Below are 19,584 nucleotides of genomic sequence, written 5' to 3' on the forward strand. Positions count from 1 at the left end.
ACCCCTTCAGGGTATTTTTCTTTCAATTTAGAAATACAGAATGTTATAAAGAGCAGCAGTCCTATGAACAAGCAGTCAACTGCCAGAGGCATTGGATAGACTGATGGGCTGGCCTCACAATTGTGGTTTGGAATTTTCCATTTACTTATTCATTCATTTAATATTTACTTCTTTAACCAGGTCCTATACTAGATACCTGGGGCATGTTCTGGAGAAATATTTAGAAAAGAAACAATTGAGGAAGACGTGAAAACAATTTATTTTAAAATCCGAGAAGGGGATTTCGTGTACTCTTTGGGAAGCAAAAACACTGGTTGAATCTCCATCCAAAAACATGGAGGCTACTTTTCATGTTCTGTTTGTCTCTTTGCTTGTCTGAAATGAATGAAGTGTCGTAAATGACTCTCCATTGAGCTGTGGGCTTTTGCAAGAAGAATTGACAAACTGTGCCAGGAAGTTGGGCAAACTTTACAAAAGAACTGCTCTTGGAAATGGGTTATGTGAGATGAGGGCTACATGATTTAACATCATCTCTCTTTTGTTTCTTCCTCTCTAAAACAGGCTCTCCAAAAGATGCATTGCCTCCTCAGATCTATTCACCCAATGATCTTGTGGTCTACGAGAAAGAACCGGGTAATTATAGCTGTGCCTCTTAATTTCAGTTAGATTCTCTTAATGACAAGGAAGAAAATGTCATTTAAGTTAATGCATGCAAATAGAGGGCTTTGTAAGGAAACACATGAATTGAAACTGAAATGTTGTCAGAAACCAAGGCAGCTCTGGAGAGTAGCTCCTCTGTCAGAGATCTCTCAGGCATCTTTAGGATTCTCAGCTTCTCTCTCCATAGCTACTCCCTTCTTCCCCTGGCTCCTCTCTCCTGATTAGTGATTTCTGTCTGATGTACATGTTCGCTCGCACACAGCGTGGTTTTCCAAGGCTGAGATGTGAGCACAGGATATCCTTTAAGCTTCTGCTTCACCAGAGAGGCAAGAGTTGGAGCTTGGAGGCGAGACTGTGAGTTTAACAGGTTAACAGCTGGTAGAACTAGTATGCCCTGATTAGAATGCTATGGGGTGTTCCCTATGGCTATCTGGGTCTCCTTTAAAAAAAGGAGGTTTTTTTAGTTTTCATAATTTTCCATTCTGGACAAAAATTATTTGCAACTGACCGAATAAGCCATCGTGTGTTATTCTTCTGGCTTAAAACCTCCCACGGTTAAACTGAAAACCATAGAAAATTTTAAAATTTTCCATATTGTATCCTTTACAATAAACTCTCTCCAAACCCAATGAAAGGTATAAAAGAACATATTTTTAAAATTGTACTAAAGATAACAGAGGTTGTGATCAAATGCAGGTAGAACACAATGATGCCCTCCTAAAACTAAGATAAGGTTTCAAATAGCAAGCTGCCTGTTAAAAACAAAACAACAACAACAACAAAAAAAAAACCAAAGGGGTCTGCCAACTCCAAATGGACCAAATTTCCTAGAATTCATTTGTACAGTTTTGTACAGTAAAGTGAACATTCTTCCTGCTATCTGGGTAAACCCTTACTAATGATCTAGTCTACCTGTCATATGGTTACAGACTCTATGTTCATGTTATCTTCTTGCATATTAACATAGAAACCAAAAGGGAAAACATAAGAATCATGCATTAGAAGAGGGGGTGGGGTAGGACCACTCATTGAGACAAACTTGCTTTCAAATTTGGATGACAATATAATTTGTCATCTCAACCTGCACACTTTTTGAGAGTGAAAGCAGTTGATATCAAGAACTAACTAAGAAAGCAAGCATAGAACAGAGCTGTCCTGGGTAACCTGGAATGGAAGTCAGTCTCGGTCAAACTCTGCTCTGCCTCTTAAAAGTTTCATCTAGGGAGAGCAGCTAACATCTTGAAGCGTCAGTTTTCACATCTATAAAACATGAATTAAAAAAATACCCCATAATATTTTGTTAAAATTGTATAAGGCCGCTAGTAAGTATAAACACTTAGCACCGTGAGTATGTGAAGTTCTTAGTGAGGGTGCTGCTGCTCTTCTTGTTATTATCATTTTCTGCCTGGAGAGCCTCCAGATGGAACCTCATGTTCCATCTCAGGAAGAGAACATAGATTTGTTATTTATGAATGCTAGTATTTATAAAGATGTAAATTTTTGTTATATATGTATACACACACACACACACACACACACACACACACATTTATATGTAAATTGTCTTTAAACTTATTGACCACATCCTGACAACCTGAGCATTTCAAGATGTGGCCTGCTCCTAAGTGCTGGCACTGCCCCATATTTTCTGGGCTAAGCACCAAAGGTCTGGAGAATCTCTCCTTAGTCACTGTTCGTGAGGGAAATAACAAAGGTTAGGGGTAGTCCATGGAAGTTTCAGGCTAAAAAGGATGTTGTCAGAGCCTCTTTGAACAAATACTGTGGTACAGCATATAAGGATTGTATAAAAAAGATGGCCATTCTGGAAAGTTTGCATAAAACTGCTATATTTCTTTTCTTGGTTTGTTTATTTTGCAATGAGGTATGGTACGGTACTATGGTAGGCCACTTGAAACTTACTCAGAAGTAGAGTTTTAAGTACACTTTTATAGCTTCTGATTAGTCACAGAGTGAAACCAGTATAGCCTTGTGAAGGTTACACACTGATGGGTTAACTTGTTTTTTTAGGAGAGGAGCTGCTCATCCCCTGTACAGTCTATTTTACTTTCCTGAAGGATGCTCGCAATGAGGTTTGGTGGACCATTGATGGAAAAAAGCCAGACGACACCAATATTGATGTAACTGTTAATGAAAGGTACCATTGGCTCAGACAAGGGGTGATCAATGCTTATCCCTCAGTTGAATGCCTTCTGGTGTATACTGATCATTGAAAGTAAAAACTCTGACTTTGGTGCATCATTACCCAAAATCTGCAAGATTCCCAAAGTAGGATCCCTGGACTTGCAATTCAAGACCCAGATATCTTCTGATGGTCACACATTCATGATTCCCCCTTGAAAGTAGATGGGATGCGGGATGCCTGGGAGGCTCAGTCGTTAAGTGTTTGCCTTGGGCTCAGGTCATGATCCCAAGGTCCTGGGATTGAGCCCCGCATTGCGCTCCCTGCTCAGTGGGGAGTCTGCTTCTCCCTCTCACACTCCCCCTGCTTGCGTTGACTCTCTCGTTCCCTCTCTCACTGTATCTCTCTCTATCAAATAAATAAATAAAATCTTAAAAAAAAAAAAAGTAGATGTGATGCATAGCGCACATGGATGAGAGGCCACAATACAAGGCTCTGATTACATGAAAGCTCTTGGCGTGGCCCTGTTCTTTTCTTTCTCCAGTCTGGAGTCCAGACCTCTGTATTTATGCCTCAGATAAACTGTGTTATTTATCTTGTCTTGCTATCTTCCTCCTCGTTCTTAACTCACATAACAATGTCACGTTGATATATTGACTAAATACATTCACGTTCTTTAAATTTTATTTATTTGTTTTTTAAGTGGATGAGATGGTAATATAGCCCACTCTTAAAATAACAAGCTGGGTCATTTTATTTCTAAATAAATGTAACTTTTTTTGAAGGGTGTTAGGTCGACAAGGAGGAAAATATGGGTCTTTGAAGATAAAAGATCCTTTTGTAAGTGAAGTACACAACTGCAAGACAATTGGTTCACGGCGATAGTAAATAAAAAGCAGCAGCCGACCAACTACTTGACAAAGTGGTTCTAAGACGGGAGCCTTAACATGATATACAAATGGATCTTTAGCTACTTGAACTTGTGGGATTCAAAAGCTAGGTCATTCCTGGTAGTAAACTCAGACTTTGTGCAGAGGTTATAAGATGTCTGCTTTACACTAAGTGCTATGCAAGATACTTCGTCCCTAACGGAGTCGATTTTATCAGAATAAGAGTGATAGAGCAGAAATTTCAATATTTCGTGATAAATGCAGTGCCTGGAGAATATTGGATGTTATCGGAAGCTTGAGTTGAAGATTCCCGTCAGTGTTAGGGGATTAGGCAGTGCTTCTCAGATGGTACAGTACCTAAATAAAGATTTGAAGGATGAATAGAAATAAACTAGGTAAAGAAATAGAAAGAATGTTCCTGGTAAAAGGAACCTCCTGTGTGATGGCTGGAGTTTAGAGAAGCAGCACATATTCAAAGGCACAGAAGGAGCCTCCTGAAACTGGAGCAGTTTTTGCAGAAGGAATAGATGAAAGATGTGGCTGAAGGCACAAAGGGAGAGTTATTGATCCCTTCAGGATTTCTGAATATTGTGGTTCCTATCCTCATAATACCGAATGAATGATAATGAAAGTCATGCTGTCCGTCCTCACTGCTGCTGCAACACAGCTCAGTGCCCGGAGTGGAACGGTGCAGTTCAGTTAAGGCTAAACCTATCACAGCCCTTGACCAAGTTCTCATGACCGACGGTCTGCCTCACTGGAAGGAGGACCTGGATGTCAGCTATAGGAGATTTTGTTTTCTCTTTGGAACAAGTAGTTCCAGGGGATTTTAAATCTTGGTCTTGGACCCAAAGCACTTGATCTCTGACATGCTGAGATTTGGATGTATTTTCATAAAGCATACTTGCTTCAAGAAGTCTCTTCTTTTTATATGTTAAGATTTAACCCATGGAGTTTCATCCTTTTTATTATCTACTCTCTTTTCTCTTTTCTATTCTTTATTTGTATTCTAGGTTCAAAACCCAAGCTTTGGGAATCCCTGAAATGAATGAACTATTGCTGAGGATGGTAGTAATAGCCTATATGAATATGTATTAAGCACTGTTCTAATACTTACACGTTGATGTACTCAGTCGTCAGAGTGCTTAAGTGAGTCAAAACATGTGACGTACTGCGTAGGCATTGCTACTTACCTGTCTTTCAAAGGAGGAACTCAAGACTTGAAAAGATTAGTTACTGTACCCAAAATATATAGGTAAATGAAATATATAGGTAAATGAAAATATATAGCCAGTAAGTGGCAAAGCTTGGATGAAAACCCAGATGGATATGGCCTCAGAAGCATCTCTCTACACTGATACAGAATACTGCCTCAGAAGTTTGAGGGAAGGAGACATTTTATTCTGAAGAGAGATCTGCTGTATGTTGCCAGCACTGGGATTTGATCTAGATGCCGGGATTGTGTGTGCTATAGAAGGTAAAGAATGGCACTGGAATCTAGAAGCTATCCTCCCTTTGTAACCATTGGCTCTCAGGCAACACAGCTCATGGATGTTCTGGCTGCCCTCACTTGGGGGCCCTGTGGTTGTCTCCTTATCTGACTCATTCCCAGAACATGGCCCTGTGGTATCACTCATGCTTTGATTTTCTTTCCCCTATTTCTAGTATAAGTTTGACCCAAACCGAAGATGAAACGAGGACTCAGATTTTGAACATCAAAAAAGTTACTGCTGAGGATCTCAAGCGCAACTATGTCTGTCATGCTAGAAATGCCAAAGGGGAGGTTGACAAAGCAGCCAAGGTGAAACAGAAAGGTAATGGATGCCCTCAGCAGATGAATCTGTGAACTCCAAGTGTAACAGTGTGGTGATAAGGAAAATCAGAAGACAGTGCTCCAGCAGCGAGCACATCTGGCACATAGTAATGAATCAAAGGTGAATTGAAAAAATCTTGAGGGATAGTTTCCATCTATGTGAAGACACTCAAAATATTGTTTCTTATACTTTTAGTAACTTAGTACACAAATGTGGCCCCCAAAAGCCATACGATTATGAAAATAAGGCACAATTTTATATCAGTCCAGTCATGAAAAATGAAAAATAAAGAAAATATTTAAAGCTACCAAAGATATAATAAAGCTGGTAGAATCCCATATAATTGGTAGATTGTAAAGACCCTTTTAGAAATCATTGATGGCAGAGTTCGAGGGTCATAAAAATGACCATACCATATGACTTAATACTTTTGGAATTCTTCCTGAACAAATAACAGAAAGAGAATTATGTACCCATTGCTATTCTTAGAAGCATTATCTATAATAATGAAACTTTATAAATAGCAGCCATCTAATTATTTTTAAGTAGTTAAGGAAAATATGAAATATTTCTTCTCGAAAATATAATTTTCAAATGATCATTTTAAATACTATGTATCAGTATTCAAACAGATTTATAACATACCACTAGCCACAATTGCTAATATGAAAATTATTTAAACTATGACTTAATGTAAAAGGATTTCTATGTTGATATTACTAATTTTTTTATGAAATAAAAAGTGATAAAGCTCTCTTGTGTGAGCTGTTACTACTGAAACAGACTGTGTCTAAAATTATCTTTGGGTCTCTCACCTAACACAGAACCCCAGACGATCACTCCCTTCAAGAATGTGTTTCAATGACCTAGAGAAAGATAATGATGATTTATCACACATGTAGTCATGTCATTCAGAATCATTTTGGATCCTTGTGTCAGCGAGAGCCTGTAATATTCATACCAAAAAAAAAAAAGCAAAAACAAAAGCAAAAAAAAAAAATACTCATAGGTATTACATTTTGCAGTGGAATTTAACACCCCCCCTTTTTTTTAAAGCTGATGCAAAAACAGGCTTCACTTTAACATTTCATTACAATTTAGAAAGTAATAAGCAAAGTACTGAAGTCTATATGCCACTTAGGAAGTCTTATTGGATTGGTTCTGAAGTGTTCATCACTTCTGCCCCTCAGAAGCCAGTGTCAAGCAGTGAGACTCAACTGAATAATATAAGGAAGTTTCCCAAATTAGTTCGTAAGAACACTACTAGGACTCTTTATAGTACTGTAGTTCATTATTTGTACTCTAGACTCAGATGGCCTGTGCTGGAATCCTGGTTTCGGTACATCCTAGCTCTGTGATCTTGAAAAAAAAACACTTAACCTCTCTGAGCTTCAAGTTCTTTATATTTAAAGTAGGCAAATGATACCACTGACTCATGAGATTGTTTTAAGGTACTCAGCACAATTACTGTCCTATATACATGTATATTAAGTGCTCAACAAATATTAAGTCTACTTATTATTTCCACAAACTTTTCACAGGTGTTATTTGACAAAGGCTTTGACAGTAAATAAAGTATCATTAAAGGCTACGTTAAACAAAACCAATCAAGTTATTTTAGTCAAGGGCCCCTTGGAGTCTTTCACACTATTAACAGTTGGTGTGAATATCTGAGGGGACTGGAACATAGGAGGCAGAGTGGTTTGTTTGTTTTTTTTTTCCAAATATATTTGATTCTTGAAGTATGGGGCATTTTGTGGGAGTCATTTTTTGAAACATGTGTTCTGGGAAACAATTATGGAGGATGACATAAATTAATTACTTATTATCAGATAGATATGATTAAACAATCAACTAAAATCGTGTTTGTTCTTGGAGTGATGCAGAAGTCTGCCAGAGTATGTGAGTAGCTCCCTTTCTCACTGGGCCATGCTCTGAATGGTTGAGTGTGAATGGTGTCAGGAATGTGAAATGACAGGTGCATCCACTAGATTGGCTGATCTCTGCTGAAATTACATCAGTATTATGTAGAATCCAGCTTGGGCTGTGTACATCCTGTGGTACCAGAAGTGTTGTGGGTTTGTTACTTGGCTCCTATTCTGGGCCAGGTAATGCTGGGATTCAGAGGTGATAATCTGAGTTCACATTCATACGTTCTATGTATGAGTCCTTCTCTGGATTTATTGACAAAGCATTCTACGTCTTTCATCAAAAAATTGACAGGAAGGGCTCAGAATAAGAAGAATTTACTGGGCTAGGTCTTTGGACAGCGCAATTTCATCTAGTCGGTTAAAGCAAAGTATGAAAGGAGAGGCAGCTAATGTAAGTGTGTTAAACATGCGGTGATTTTATAATAGGAGAGAGGTAGGGACTAAGGCAAGGTGTGTTGAACTTCATGAGAAACTGCCAAACCTATTTCAAAAGAGGTTGTACCATTTTCTACTTCCTCTAGCAATGTATATAAATTCCAGGTGCTCTACATCCTTACCAACTTTTGGAGTTGTCAGACTTTTCAATTTTAGCCATTGTAGTAAATGGGTACTAGTATCATGCTATATTTTTTAAATTTGCATTTTCAGATACTAATGATGTTAAGTACTGTTTTATGGACATTCTGACAATAGTTCTTCCTTTATGGAGTATCTATTAAAATCTTCAGCCCATTTTGTTCTTGGTTTGCTTGTTAATATATATATGTCAGATATATGACTTTGTGAAAATTTTCACCATTGTACAGAATTTTATTTTATTTTATTTTATTTTATTTTATTTTATTTTATTTTTATTTATTTTTTTTTTAAAGATTTTATTTATTTATTTGACAGAGAGAGATCACAAGTAGGCAGAGAGAGAGGAAGGGAAGCAGGCTCCCTGCTGAGCAGAGAGCCCGATGCGGGACTCGATCCCAGGACCCTGAGATCATGACCTGAGCCGAAGGCAGCGGCTTAACCCACTGAGCCACTCAGGCGCCCTATTTTATTTTATTTTATTATTATTATTTTTTATTTTGATGAGCAGAATTTTAAAACATTGATGAAGTCCATTTTATCAATTCTTCTATTATGGTTTATACTTTCTAAATCCTGTATTAGCAATCTTTGATTTTTAAAATCTTGATTTCTTTTTTTTTTTTATACTTAGGCCTATGATTCATTTCAACATTTTTGTTTACACTGTGAAGTATGGATTAAGGTTTAGGTTTTTGCTTTATTTTTGTTTTCCATATAGAAATCAGTTGTTCTAACCTCATATTGAAAAATCTCTCCCTTTTTTATTGAATTGTTTTGACAGCTTAGCCTAAAAAATTAACTGTATGAGTGCGGGTCTATTTCTCCGTTCCCTATTCTGTTCTATCAATCTGTTTGTCATTAGTCCAATACTACTTTACCTTGACTAATAGCTTTAAAGTAAGTCATGAAGTCAGAAACTATTGTCTTCCTCCTTTTTTCTTTTCAAAGATTAATCTAAATATTCTGAAGACCATATTATCCTTTCATATAGATTTTAGTATTGGCTTGTCAATTTCTACATGAGTCTGCTGGGCTTAGATTGGATCATATTAAATTTATAAACCAATTTGGGGAGAATTGAAATCTTAATGATATTGAATTTTCCAATCCATGAACATGATATATCTCTCAATTTACTTAATTTTCATTGATTTTACTCAGCTCCTTTTTTTTCTGGTTTTATTTATACAGGCTTACACATGTAAAATTTATTCCTAAGTATTTTATTTTTGTTGCTATTGTAGTGGTATTTTTTGAATTCCACTTTTCAATTGCTCATTGATCATAACTAGAAATGAATTAGTTGATTTTTATGTTTTGATCTGGGTCTTTTAACTTTTTCTAAATTTACTGCTTAAATAGGGTTTTTGCTTATTTTGTTAGGTTCCTTAGCATTTTCTATACACTTGATTGTGTCACCATATATAAGCATACTTTTCCTCCTTCCTTTTCAAATGTTATGCCTTTGATTTCTTTTTTCTGCCTCTTTTACTCTCTTGGACCTCCCAGTTCCATGATCAGTAGAAATCAGAGCAGCTTCACTTGCATTGTTCCCTATCTTAAAAGATATGCGTTCAGTTTTTATATATTAAATATGATGTTAATTATAGGTTTTTCAAAGCTGACTTTTATCTAAATGAGAGATTAATCTATTTTTGGTTTGTGTAGAGAATTATTTAATAATTCTCGTGTGTGTGTGTGTGTATGAGTATCTGTTGAAATTTCTCAAATTTTTGGCATGGTTTCATTTGACTATATCTTACTTAGGTTTCCTTAAACTTCTTGTTTCCATGGGTTTATTATATTTTTCATTTAGTTTGAAAAAACTTCAGCAGTTACTTCTTCAGATATGTTTTTCTCATTCATTCATTCATTAATTCTTTCCTTTTCTTCTAGTAATCCCATTAAATTTAGTATCAATCACTCAAGGATGTTCTACAGGCCACTGAGGTGCTCATTTTCATTTCATTCTTTCTTTGTTCCTGTGTTTCAGTTTAGGTAGTTTCTAGCTTTCCACTAATAATTTCTTTTTTGATGTTTAGTCTGCAGCAATTTTAATTTCAGAATTGTATTTTTCAGTTTTTGGATTTCCATTTCTCCAAAAAACATCCTTATTGATATTTCCTATTTGCTCTTAATGATGTCCATCATCTTCTTTTTTAATTCAACAGGAATATTTATAATACTCATTTTAAAGCGCTTATCTACTAGTTCCATCATCTTTGTCAATTTAGATTTTTTTTTTAAGATTGATTTATTTATTTGAGAGAGAGAGAGCATGCAAGCAGGGTGGGGAGGGGCAGAAGAGAGAGAGAATCTTAGGCAGACTCACTACTGAGAGCAGAACCCAAGGTGGGGCTCCATCTTAGGACCCTGAGATCATGATCTTAGTCAAAGCCAAGAGTCAGACACTTAGCTGATAGAGCTGTCCAGGTGCCCCTCTGATTCGTTTTTGTTGGCTGATTTTTCTTCTCATTATGGGTGGTTTTTTTGTTTTGTTTTGTTTTGTTTTGCTTTTTCTTGTCTTTTTTTTTTTTTTTTAACATATGCTGGACATTATGTATGTTGCATTATTGAGTGTCTGATTTTTGAAAGTGAGTATTGTTTTGTCCTCACAGGTAGTTATTTTGCTGGCTTAACAGCTTGCTTTTTTGAAGTGTTCTGCTTCCTATTGCTAGAGGACATCTGAAAAATAGCCTTTTCTCCAAGGCTAGATTGGACATATCTAGACTATCTGGGCTGTCTACTAACACATGGGAGCTACCCAAAGTGTCTTTACTCAGGTCTTAACTTTAGTGTCCTCCAACCCAGCATGTGCACCTTGAGCTGTTCAGCTCCCAGTTTCCTGGCAGCTGTTCCTTCCCTGGTAGTTTTTCTTTGACTGGCACCTGTTCTTTGCTTGATCTTATCAAGTGTCATCCAACCTATGCAGAGCTTTATATTTTTCCAAAGATTTGAGATCACCCTTGGAGATTTATAGAGCACTTTTTCCACACAATGTTTTTCTCTCTTTACCCAGCCCTGTGAACTCAGCCCAACTCCGTAGTTCTCAAGTGTGATTTCTGAGTACTTACCTGACCATGATGACTGTACCTGTGGTTTTCTCTGTTCTCTGCCATAGTCTGAAAGTGACTTTAGACAAAAAACCAGGGTCATGGTGGGGCTCAACTTTTTGGTGTCCTTTCTCACATGGATCACACACAGAACAACTACCAGCGCGGTCCACCTTAGGAAAAGGGCACTGTAAATACTACGGAGAGAAAGCCACTCCCATATCCATTCCTTCTCTAAGGCCAGAAACTGAAGGGTAAAATGCACACATTTTAAAATACTATGATAGTCAAACAAAGCAGGTCTGCTGGTTAATTCAGGGATAGGTTTCTGGTTTACCATCATCTAAATAAAGCATTCTAATTGTTTGTAATTCAGAGAAATGGTCATTACGTGGTTCCCCAGATTAAAAGTCTCAGCAATTTAGTGAAGAATAGACACAGGTTCTGTGGCAGGAGATACTTGGAAGTCCAAGCAGCTGGTGTGAAGCTCAGAGCCTCAGTAGATAGCAAGGTCCCGACTCACGAAGAGAAAGAAAATAAGTTAAGTTCCCAAGGAGAAAGAATATTGGAGACTGATAACTTGAAACAGGGAAAAAGACTGGAGCTAAGGTCCTGGACTGGTTTAACTCAGAGTGGTTAGCTGGAAACGTGGATCTTGGCACCTGTTACTACCGTTGAACTGCAAAAGGAGTGGAGGAAATTCTGATCCAGGGAATAACAGCAGAGCAAGTGGCAAAAATTGGCTCTATCCTAAGTCAATTATATGTGAGTTCGAAGAGCAAAGCAGTTTAGGAGTGCAATTTGGTCAAATTGCATCACCCCTTCCTGATTGGAAACCCTTTGGTTTGGGATTGCATCAGAGTAAAATCTGTATGCCAAAACAACAGAGGTTCTGGCTGGGGCAGACAGAAAATGTGGGCTGAGGGTCATCCTTTCCCTGCAAGCCAGCAAAGCTTGCCATTTGCGACAACATGGATGGAACTAGAGCGTATCATACTTAGCGAAATAAGTCAAGCAGAGAAAGACAACTATCATATGATCTCCCTGATATGAGGAAGTGGTGATGCAACATGGGGGCTTAAGTGGGTAGGAGAAGAATAAATGAAACAAGATGGGATTGGGAGGGAGACAAACCATAAGTGACTCTTAATCTCACAAAACAAACTGAGGGTTGCTGGGGGGAGGGGGTTTGGGAGAAGGGGGTGGGATTATGGACATTGGGGAGGGTATGTGCTTTGGTGAGTGCTGTGAAGTGTGTAAACCTGGTGATTCACAGACCTGTACCCCTGGGGATAAAAATCTATGTTTATAAAAAATAAAAAATCCAAAAAAAAAAAAAGGAAAAAAAAGTACATCTGAGAACACTTACAAAAAAAAAAAAAAGCTTTTTTGAACATTTTCTGCATGTGATTCAAGCCATTTAGAAATTCAGGCTTGGGGATTATTTATCTCAAGAGTTCAATTAGTTAAACAGTCTAGGAACTTCTGGATATCATCAAGATGGCCCCCACAAAATACAATCTGTAAATATGACACATGTCATGAAATGACCCAAAACCAAAGTAAAAATCCACACTAAAAATAAAACAGGCAGGAGTAGAATGAATGTTACAGAGGGAAATTTATGAGAGTAATTGATCTCTTGGTCATTAGGCAAGATATCTATTGATATTTTTTCTTATATCCGTTTCAGGTAAGTGCATCCACCAACCTCTTTTTCCCCCCCTCCCTATTACAAAATGTCCAGCCAGAAGGAGCCAAAATAACTGAGCAAATAATGAAGATGACAGTGGGAATTACCCCAGGGTACTGTTAACATAACATGTGCTCAGAAATACCGAGGACGCAGCAGTTTTCATGCCAGCTACCCAAAATGATCTTACTAAATTCTCAACAATTGCACTGAGATAGCTTTTGACATTCGGTGGTGGAGTTTTCTTATTTTAAACACCATTATTCATGGAATGAGCGTGAGAATACCTGGTAATAATTCCGCATTGCTGAGTTCCAGTCTATCTCTGAGATAGGATTAGCATCGGAGTTGAGGATAATGAACTTGAAACTCTAGGAACTTCAGGCTCAGCTCCAGGCTGCTTACCATTTTCCCCGTAGGATACATACCTGTTTTACAAGGGATTTTTTTCCACTAGTATTTGATCTATAATTAAACTCCATAGCAGAGCTCTGCAAAGATCTCTGGACTTTGGAGTCAGAGAGCAGGGATAACAATCCCAGCTTTGAACTAAATTCCTCTGTGCTTCACCTTGGCAAGCACTTAACACAATGCTCAGGTGATCAAAAAGCCTTTTCTCATTACCTGAACCCATATATCTCTTCTGCCCCAGCCAAGCCTCTCAGTACTCCCCATCACATTACCTTGCTTTATTTCCTTTATAGCATTGATCACTACCTAGAATTCGTTGTCCTATTATTTATTTCCTTGCATTAGAATATTAACCCTAACTGGGCAGAAACCCCTTTGGTCTGATCTACTCTTGTATCCCCAGCAGCTTCTGTGAAATAATAGATGTTAATAAGTAATTGTCAATAAGTAATTGTCAACAACTATTACATAATTTAAACCACTCCTGCTTCAGACCCAAATATTCTCTTCCTTCTTCAAACACTTAGACTTCATTATCACAAGCTAATAAAGCAACCAAATGAAGTTGTTGATACATAGTAGTAAAAGATTTCAATGTTTCTGAAGTAGATGATGTTATATCTGGAAACATTCATTGAGATCCTATGTATTCTAGTGGTAGGATAGATGAAGGAGACATAGGCTTCCCCAGAAGAATATAAATCACAGTTTAGTGAGGAGTGAGAGAGTGAGAGAGAATGGAGCAGCAGGCTTGTAGACAAATTACAATATAAAACAAATACTGTATAATAGAATTATAGACAATGAGAAGAGTAGGAATTTCTGTCAGGCAGATGTCAGGTTGCAAAAGTAATTTTATTCTAGGAAAGCTTACACAAAATAATGACGTATGAGCATGGACTTGAAAACTAAAGAAAGAGAAAGAACTATTTTCCCCAGAATTCACAGCGTGAACAAAGATACGAAGCAAAATCTTCCTCACGTTTTTGAGGGAAAGGTACTGATAAATGAGACAGTAGGGTGGTTGGTGGTTTGGTCATGACAGACCTTGTTTACAGGACTGAGTTAAAACTTTTCTAGTTTTTGGAAGTCAGGAAGTACCTCATTCTATTTATGATAGTTCCAAAGAAATTTCTAAAATATCTGTCATATAAAAGTAAGCAGATAACATGGGAATCTGTCCATACCTGGATATTGCAAGTTAATTTTCAGAAAGTGTGTCCTAGAAGTGTAAGCTTACTTTCAGACCTAAGCATACTCAGCATTTGGTGGATACCCTCTGTTTCTATCCAATGAAAATAAGATTTTTGAGGCTTTTTTCCAAATTTATAAAAAGGGTAATTAATTTTTTTTTTCCATATGGCACTGACGAGAGGATGGAATTAAGACTAATGGAAGCACATTAAGATTTTCACTCAATCCAAAGGCTCTAAGAATTAAATTTCCATCTGAATCATGGTCTGGTCTGGGTAGTAGTAGTAAGGATTCCATCCCAAAAGATGGACACATGGGAGATGAAATAACACTTTTCAAAAATAATTTATGGAAATTCGTGTGTCAGATCATGAGTTGAATGAGATGACCTTCTAAATTCTTTCCAATGCTGGTATTGGAAAATACCATTAATATACCATATATATATACATATATATATATACCATTTATAATACCATTTATATGCCATTAATTTGTATTTATATAACATTAAAGTCTATTCAAGTCATCAAGTAGTTTAAAACACCAATATCAGGTGCTGAAAACGAAAAGATAAATATGACACAGTCTGGCATTAAAACATAATGCTTAAAGCCTATCATGTTATCTCTGCTTTTCACACATATAAGTCAGGTTCATGGCTCAGCTGCCTGGCTTACCCGGCTATTTGCAGGATGATAGATCACTGTGATCACCATGTAGAAATCAATTGTTTTTTTGTTTGCTCCATTGATAGCTCCAAGATACACAGTGGAATTAGCATGTGGTTTTGGAGCCACAGTCCTGCTGGTAGTGATTCTCATTGTTGTTTACCACGTTTACTGGCTGGAAATGGTCTTATTTTACCGGGCTCATTTTGGAACAGATGAAACCATTTTAGGTGAGTAACAAAAGCTTGATCTAAATACCTTCTTCTACGGTCATTTTCAGAAAACATGTTGCCTCAATAAAAGCTAGAATAACTGGGAGATTTAATCAAACTATCTTTGGTTTCAACCCTTACTATTAAAAATTCTTCTAATATATATTATTTTGCTTTCTTGGTTCAATATTTGTTTAGTCTAGATTAGCCTATCCAAATAGCAATATAATTTAAAATTTATTTTTATAAAATTTATATATACTTATATAATTTAAAATTTTCTAGTGGTCATAGTAAGAAAAGTAAAAACAAAGTGAAATTTACTTTAATCATATATCTTATTTAACCCAATGTATTTGACATATTATGATCTTAGCATATCATGCATATTTAAAAGCTAATGGCGATATTTTAGTCTTGTTTTTTTGGTACTCAAAATCTCACAATTTAGCCTGTGTTGTATTTTAAACTGAAAGCCCATCTCCATTCAGACCAGCTGCATTGCAAGCGTCCGAGCGCTACGTGTAGCTGTGTTTGCTGTAACTGGACAGTGCAGGTCCACACTCTTTGTACTTAAAGAGTAGTCCAGGCACCAGCAACGTCGACATCACATGGGAGCTTGTTAAAAGGAGAATCTTAAGCCTAATGCCTGTGTTCTGAGTCAGGAATCTACATTTTGACATGATTCCCAAGTGATTAAAGGGCACATTGAAGTTTTGGAAGCACGGTACGAGTGTAAATTTGCCTGGTGACAAGGAAGGAACAATTAAACATACTGATTCTTCGACTCCTCCCATAAAGATTTTTAGCCCGTCAGTTTGTGGAAGAGACAAAGAACCTATATTTTTACCGAGAGTAATGTTTATAATTAGGCACCTTTGGGAAAGATGGGTTTATGGAATCTGAGTCTATTTTTAATTGCAGTTATTTTCAGGTATAAATAATTTAGAGCCTTTCTAAAAGTTTTTCTCCATTTATAATTCTAATGTATTAGTAGTGACAAACTAGGGTGGGAACCATAAATTCTCTGTATGGTATTAATTGCCAACATTTATGATTGACTATTTGTGTCCTGATTATGTTAATTCATAGTTGAATGAGCCAAACCTCATTAATTCTCCACTATAAAAACAAAACTTAGTGATGTGAGAGTAGAAGACATATCAGATAAAATTTGCAATTACACCTTAAAATAGTCATTTTGCCTGGAGACCTGTCACAAGTGGGAAATCACACTGGAATCTGTCAGATAATTCATACATGTAAGAAAGTTGAAAATGTCTAATATGCACAAGTTCAATTCAAGAAAAAATGCAGTACAATTAGGAAATTTTTCTAATATATATTGGATCTCTCTTCCTTTTGCTAGATGGGAAGGAATATGATATTTATGTATCTTATGCAAGAAATGCTGAGGAAGAGGAGTTTGTGTTACTGACCCTCCGTGGTGTCTTGGAGAATGAATTTGGATACAAGCTGTGCATCTTTGACCGTGACAGTCTGCCTGGGGGAAGTAGGTATTTCTCATGAGTACAGGTGATGCCACCCTTCATGCAAAGGGAATCCTTAGTTTGGGGTCATGTGTGAGAGTCATGGTCGGGTTCTGTGTTGGCATCATTGAATACTGAATGTTCAGGTGTTTGATGTAATGGAGACTTCTTTAGGAATGAAATTAACTTGTGAGTTATAGATGATTGAGGTGCCATTTATGGTACTAGAATAGTTCCCCTTGTAAGCTTTAAGAACTCCAAGACAGAAAAGTGTAGGTGCACGGTGGATTAGGACTCTATAAAATGCCTCAGTTTTAAATGTTCTGCTTAGGGACGCCTGGGTGGCTCAGCTGGTTGAGCAGCTGCCTTCGGCTCAGGTCATGATCCCAGCGTCCTGGGATCGAGTCCCACATCGGGCTCCTTGCTCGGTGGGGAGCCTGCTTCTCCCTCTGCCTCTGCCTGCCATTCTGTCTGCCTGTGCTCACTCTCTCTCCCTCTCTCTCTCTGACAAATAAATTAGATCTTTAAAAAAAATTTTAAAAAAATAAGTGTTCTGCTTACACACATTTAGATTTTTAGAAAGTTTAAGCTAACCTGCATTAATTTCCCTTGTGTTTTTTTTGGGGGGGGGCGCAAACATTGAGTTTAAACAACACTTAATACAAAGACTGAGGTTTACTTGCTTTTACTAAGAATGAGTTTGTGAAGAGAATGCATGGCATCTTTCTTGATAGTACTCATTGATAATAATTAGATTATTTCCCTGTGACATTTGCTAATTTCCTTTTCCTCACTTTTATTTTCTAGCAAGCCAATGCTATTTAAATCCCCCCTTTTCTTGGGTCTGTTTCGTTTCTACCAGCTCATGCATTTGAGATGTAGTTTAAAATTTTAAAAAAGCCAGTATATTCTAGAAACTTGAGTTGCTGAATGTTTTCAGCAATAAAAGTGCATCTCAAATTTTTTTTTAATTTTTTATTTTTTATAAACATATATTTTTATCCCCAGGGGTACAGGTCTGTGAATCACCAGGTTTACACACTTCACAGCACTCACCAAAGCACATACCCTCCCCAATGTCCATAATCCCACCCCCTTCTCCCAAACCCCCTCCCCCCAGCAACCCTCAGTTTGTTTTGTGAGATTAAGAGTCACTTATGGTTTGTCTCCCTCCCAATCCTTTTCTGCTTTAATTGGCTCTTTGGCATCTCAAATTTTTAAGTCCACCCGGTAATATACAAAGTGATGTTCCATTTCACTCTGTTTTAATAAATACATAATAGCATTCCTATACTCACTGTTAAACTTTGTGCTGTTGAAATGCATGTAATGTGTTTAATCCTCAGCAAAACAAACTAATTTTCCTCCCCTCCAATCCTTTTTGTGTTCATCATTTCAGATGTTCTAAAAATGTTATATGGATAATGGAGATATAAAATAGACTTAAACGTTTATTCTCATTCTGAATTAGCCGGACCACTTATTTTATCTCCTCAGCCATTACCTAGAAGTCCATCATGTTAGTGTTCTACAGTGGCTGTCTCTCACAGTATTATTTTGCCCGGAAATGGTGACATGATTATACAAGTTAAGGGACAAATTCCATTCACTTTAAGACTTAAAATCCTAAGTCACTTATTCATCCATTTACTCGTTCATTCTGCCACTCGACAAATACTTAGTACAGTGTGAAGTTTAGAGAAAGACAAAAGGTATAACAACAATGACCCTCCAAAAGGGGTTGATAATGCTTTGAAGAATTCAAGTTCTACGTAATTACTCTTGCATCTTGCTTCTGATGGTAGATCCTTGTGATCTGCCTTCTCCCTGCTGCTCTTCGTCCCTCTTTGCCTCTGGGCCTCTGTGCATGCTCACACGTGGTTGGCCTCCAGCAGTACTGCATGGAGCAGGTGATTACTGATTCCTGGATTCTCCTCCAGGCTGCACATGGAATTTTAATTGCAAGTCTTTCCCCTTTGCCTCTGTACCTGTGAAGAGGGAGGAGCAGAACGACTGCTTTGAGGAGTACTGTAAGCCATGAAATAGCTTTCCACAGCACTAGTGCATTCCCTGGAATTGGCTTCTGTTGGAATCCCAGGTAAAAGATTATACCGTCCTGGATAAGCAGCCTTGAGGAGATGGATTATTTCCAAGAATTTGGTGATGGGAACTAACCAGTGCCCATGACAACAGAATAAAATTACACTGAATTTCCATTTTCTCTGTTTCTTCTTCTTCTTTTCTGACCTGAGGAAAGCATTTGCCTGTTAGTGAAGGCAGACATATCAGCTAGCAGCCTACTGAAACACGTGTCTTCATAGTAATGAGAGGAGTTTAAGGAGAAAGATGTAGGAAATAATTTAGGCTCTAGAACAGAGAGCAGAATCGAAAGCTGAGCTGAGAATGTGATGCCAGCCAAAATGCCATTCAGTTGGCTAGATTTTTTTTTTTTTAAGTTCCTATTCTAAGGACATAGTGATACCAGTCTGAGTCAGGTAGGAGTCCGGCAGCAGAGAGGGACTTTCAGAAAATGAATGTTCCTACTCTTGCTTTCCTCTGTTAGTGAGAAATGAATTTCCATGATTTTGCCTTTATAATGATTATCTTCTTGAATAGCCACTGGCATGAGAGAGTAAATACATGGGTATTTTGGGGGAGAAGGGGCTTAAGAGCTGATTTGGCTGGGCTGCAGCGTGCCACGTGGTTTGAGAAAATTGATAGCTGTTCAACCCATCTATTTCTCATAATGATTTTGAGGACCAGGGTTATAGAAGTATACTTGGCTTCATGCCTGTTTGGAATTTTTTGGGGGGGTTAAATATGTGCATACAGTTTTCAGTATCTTG

General features: G+C 37.4%; 1 protein-coding gene across 7 annotated transcripts in view; it reads left to right on the forward strand.

Moving 5' to 3' along the window:
- IL1RAP (interleukin 1 receptor accessory protein) overlaps nucleotides 1-19,584 on the forward strand; it is a 134,330-nt gene that overhangs the window by 102,401 nt on the left and 12,345 nt on the right. For 5 of the 7 annotated variants that reach the window (XR_014301726.1, XR_014301727.1, XR_014301728.1 and 2 more), the window contains exons 6-10: nucleotides 562-633; nucleotides 2,689-2,815; nucleotides 5,356-5,504; nucleotides 15,123-15,266; nucleotides 16,618-16,761. Coding sequence is in view for 4 of the 7 variants with exons in the window: in XM_082694772.1 (XP_082550898.1) it covers nucleotides 562-633; nucleotides 2,689-2,815; nucleotides 5,356-5,504; nucleotides 15,123-15,266; nucleotides 16,618-16,761 (636 nt within the window). In the remaining 3 variants the exon portion in view is untranslated. Of the gene's footprint in view, nucleotides 1-561; nucleotides 634-2,688; nucleotides 2,816-5,355; nucleotides 5,505-15,122; nucleotides 15,267-16,617; nucleotides 16,762-18,543; nucleotides 19,108-19,584 lie in introns of those variants that run through there. The other 2 variants (XM_082694774.1, XM_082694775.1) reach the window with 2 other exon arrangements.

Source organism: Mustela nivalis (genome assembly GCF_964662115.1).
Source record: "Mustela nivalis genome assembly, chromosome: 1".
Taxonomy (NCBI): Eukaryota; Metazoa; Chordata; class Mammalia; order Carnivora; family Mustelidae; genus Mustela; species Mustela nivalis.